The 4,279-nt window shown below is 43.8% G+C and overlaps 1 protein-coding gene across 1 annotated transcript in view; it reads left to right on the forward strand.

The window, feature by feature from the left end:
• Positions 1-1,438, forward strand: part of LOC109920099 (B-cell scaffold protein with ankyrin repeats-like) — a 183,075-nt gene extending 181,637 nt beyond the window's left edge. Inside the window, exon 9 of the mRNA XM_048613278.1 lies at positions 1,394-1,438. Coding sequence (XP_048469235.1) covers positions 1,394-1,438 — 45 coding nt within the window. The remainder of the gene's footprint in view (positions 1-1,393) is intronic.
• Positions 1,439-4,279: the final 2,841 nt, after the last annotated feature.

Consider the following 4,279-nt stretch of genomic DNA (forward strand, 5'->3'; position numbering starts at 1 on the left):
AGTGTCAAGGGGGAGCACTGTAGAAACAAACAGATGGAGATTATAGACAGACCAAGAGAGAGAAAACATCCGAGATAGAGTGTGCTCATTCAAAAGGGAACTTGTACACTGAGACAGATGACGTCAGTGAAAGAACGAAAAAAGGAAAATTTGCATTTACAAATCGTCATCACATCCCATAGGGGGTCAGGTGTTGCCAAGGTCTAACCCTCACTCAGGTTCAATGCTTCTCTCTGATTAGCTGAACACAGCAGGGCTCTGAAGAAGGGTCCAGACCCAAAACGTCAGCTTTCCTGCTTGGCCTGCTGTGTTCATCCAGCTCTACACCTTGTTATCTCAGATTCACCTCATCGGCAGTTCCTACTATCTCAAAGTACTGCCTTGTCTGGGTACAGCACCTGACCCCACACACAACTTTCCACCCACAAACTCCTGCGAATGACTGAGACAAAAATAATGTCAGAAAGATTGTAGTAGAGTCATTCAGAACTGATTCACAAACATTTTAACACGTTCAGTCAAAGCCTGAGATGTGCCAAAATCCATTTGAAATATGTGAAGCTTTATTTACTTTTCAAGGTGAGATAAAAATAGGTTTTAATTAAAACGAATTAGACTCAACACATTCTTGCATAACACCAAGATATCTCAATCACAACCATGAGGATTACTGCAGGTGGAGTGATCACTGTACTTCACAGCTCTTCAAAGACATGTGACATTGAAGAGATTTTGTCAAAAGACAACCGAAATGAATGTGTTTGGACAATTAATTAGACCCGGCCTAAGCTGTGGGACACGGTAACATTCACAATATGGCACGCATGGTCTAACCAGAGCTTTGCACAATTACAATCACAGAATGGTTACAGCACAGATAAGACCATTCAGCCAATTGCATCTGCACCAGCTCTCTTAGACTTGCATACCATGTTCCACCTGTCCTTTTCCTGTCATCCTCGCTTTCTTTCTGCTCGGCTAATGATCCAATTACTGTGCCTCCACCACAGTTTCAGGCAGTGCCAATCCTGATCCTAACCACTCACCGTGTGGGAAAGGGTTTCCTCATATCACCAATAGCCATCAATCTGTGCCCCCCAGTTCTTGATTCTTCAATCAATAGGAACAGCTTCTTGACATGTACCCTGTTTAGACCAGGGTTATGGGGAAAAGGCAGGAGAATGGCACTAAGTCATTATGCTCGTTTGGACAACCGGCACAGACATGATTGGCTGCCTCCTAGTTTCCTAATATTTCTGTGAACTCTAGTGAATTTAAATCTCTACTCACCCTGGGCTACAATTACTACAGGATGACAGACAACAACTTTATTCACCCATTTTGGGATTTCTCACCTTTGTAACCACATTTGATTTTCTTTATTCTTTCACAGAATGTGGCCATCGCTGGCAAAGTTGGTATTGTGGTCCATTCTTAATTGCCTCTTGAACTGAGCATGTTTGCTCAGCCGTTTCAGAGGGCAAGTAATATTCAACCCCATTGCTGTGGGCCTGGAATCACATGTAGGCCAGACCGGGTAAGAAAGGCTGTTTCTTTCCCATAAAACTTTAATGAACCAGAAGGGTTTTTACAACAGTCACTAAAACTATTTCAATCGTACCTCAGTGGGATTTGAACACACGTCCTGAGATCATCAAAGTCTCTGGATTAATAGCACAGTGACGTGACCAGCTCCCCATGCATAGGTAATATACAACAACTTGCATTTATAAAGCAACTTCACAATATAATATCCCAGGTATTGCACAGGAGAGCTTTTCAAATAGAATGTGATGCCAGTGGGAGGAACTCTTTGCTATAGAACGCTGTGGAGGTCAAGTTATTGAGTGTATTTAAGACAGAGATAGATACATTCTTGATTGGTAAAGGGATCAAGGGTTACAGGGAGAAGACAGGAGAATGAGTTTGACAAACCCATCAGCCACGATTGAATGGCATAGCAGATTCAATGGGCCGAATGGCCTAAATCTGCTCCATTATCTCAAGGTCAAAGCTCTTTAGGCAGATGATCAGAAGTTTGGTTTTGGAGACAGGATTAAAGAACAGCTCAATGGAAGGAGGAGAGACAGGGATGGAGATGGTTTAGCAACAATTCCACAGCATGGAGCCAAGGCTGCTGAAGGTATGGCCACTGATGGGGGAACACCGAAAATCCGAAATACAGAGGTCAGGAACGGGGATGGAGTAGTGCGGGGATCCCAGAGGACTGCAGGAGTTATAGAGATGGGACCATAGAGACAGATGCCACACAGCGATTTGAAACAGTGAACTTCAAAACTGAGACATGACTGGATTGGTGGGGAACAGCAGAGATAAGGCAGATTCCTATGTACAGACACTTATTCCACAGTGCACAATGCAAGAGGAGTCACAGATCAACTCTCAACTGAAACCAGACAGGGCATTCCAAACACAGGCTGGGTGGCAATGACGCCAAACAACTTCCACTTGCCTGCCCCTTTAACACACCACCCAATTCCCTGGCCAGCATCTCTGTCTCAGGCTTGCTGCTGTGTTCCAGTGAAGCTCAGCACAAGCTGGAGGAACTGCACCTCATCTTCCACCTGGACCCCAATTGCTTTCCGATCACATGCTGTGTTCAGGTTCAGAGCTCCCTCAGCCTTACACAACACACAAAGAAATAGTCACTACCATCTCAATAAGAAAGAATTTCCCAGATTCATCATAACATTGGGCAAATCACTCGCTTAGCTTAAAAAGATTTAAATGCTGGTCAATTTATTCAATACCTACTTCAGTTTTTTTTTCAAACAACTAAATGTTTCTTTTTGAAGATATTTAAAGGGAATGGGAACAGGGCCTTCTATTTCTATGGAACTGTTTATTTGTGTTCACAGGCTGACATTAGAACCCTGGCTGGAAACACCTAAAAACTCTCCCCGCTATTTATCTCTGATCTGTCCCAGTCTCCACGAGCTTCCGAGATCTCCAATTCCGTCCTCTCGCTCATTCCACTATCACCGACTGGGCCTTGAGTTGTCTGGATCCAAAGTTAGAGAACTGTCTCCCTCCTCTCCTGAGATGTTCCTTAAAACCTACCTCTCTTAGCAGACTTTTGGTTAGCTGTCCTGTTATCCCAATCTACGCCCTGACATTTTTCCATTTGTTAAACCTCCTGTAAAGAACTTTGGGGTGTTGTATCACATTAAGGCACTATATAAATGCAGATTGTCATTATCCACCTGTCACCAGTGTGCAGCATTTAGCCAACTGCTGTAAGGGATATGGCAAGTCGGGATCAGGAGGTAGAAACTGTCCCACACTGAGTTGCTGCAGCATTATCCGAGCCATCACCGCTGTCAGAAATATTCTCAGTCAGTGCTCTAGTCACCCTTGCAATGCATATTTATTCCAGACTGAGTGTGTGACCCTGACTGGGAATGGTCTCTGATAACACCAAAGGGATCTGCAATGTCAGGGCTTTTATCAGCAACAACGCAGCCCTCAAAGGGGAAACAGAACCAAAACATCGTGAACAAACTAATGGACCACTGCCAGCAGACACAAGGGGTTAGAATAACCTTTCCGAAAAGATTGTACACTCTGTCTAAAAGAAACAAAGTTCCTGCAGGCTGTGTGAACAGGGGGTGAATACCATCCAGGTTTAATCTGGGTTCATATTTACTGTGAAGCTGGATTGAAAGTAACTTTTTCCTGAAGTGTGTCCACTTGTTTTATTGCTGTGTAATTTTACTCCCTGTAACTCTCAGGGAATGCTGGAATAAGTAGCTGAAGGATCAGGGCCGAAATCGCAGGTTTACAGGAGCAGCACCATAGTTTTGACGGAAATTACCAGCAATGTAATTTCTTCAATCCAAGGGGAACAGATGAATATTCAGTTCACACATCAACTATTAAATTGATTTCACAAGCCTATTCAGGCGGTTCCTGTTGGGAATGCCGTGTAGAGTTGAGGGTTTGCAAACGGTTTACGGAGAAGACAAATAATTCTTTCAATCCAAGCAGTTTTATAAAAACTGACAGTTTTACTGGCAATGCCCAAGGGTATAACAGATGAACTATTCACCAGTGTACATCAACACAAGTTCAGGAAACCATACACTTTCCTTAAATTCATAAATTTTATCAATGTCAGATGGTAGAGCTCTCTGATCTGTGCAATGAGGTGGATATAAATCCATTCCAGAATGTTCCAAATACGGGGCTGAGGCACTGCATTGTCGGAGGGTCAGTGCTGAGGGAGTGCCGTACTGTCGGAGGGTCAGTGCCGAGGGAG

The sequence above is a fragment of the Rhincodon typus genome, chromosome 1 (assembly GCF_021869965.1).
Source record: "Rhincodon typus isolate 14 chromosome 1, sRhiTyp1.1, whole genome shotgun sequence".
In the NCBI taxonomy this organism is placed as follows: domain Eukaryota; kingdom Metazoa; phylum Chordata; class Chondrichthyes; order Orectolobiformes; family Rhincodontidae; genus Rhincodon; species Rhincodon typus.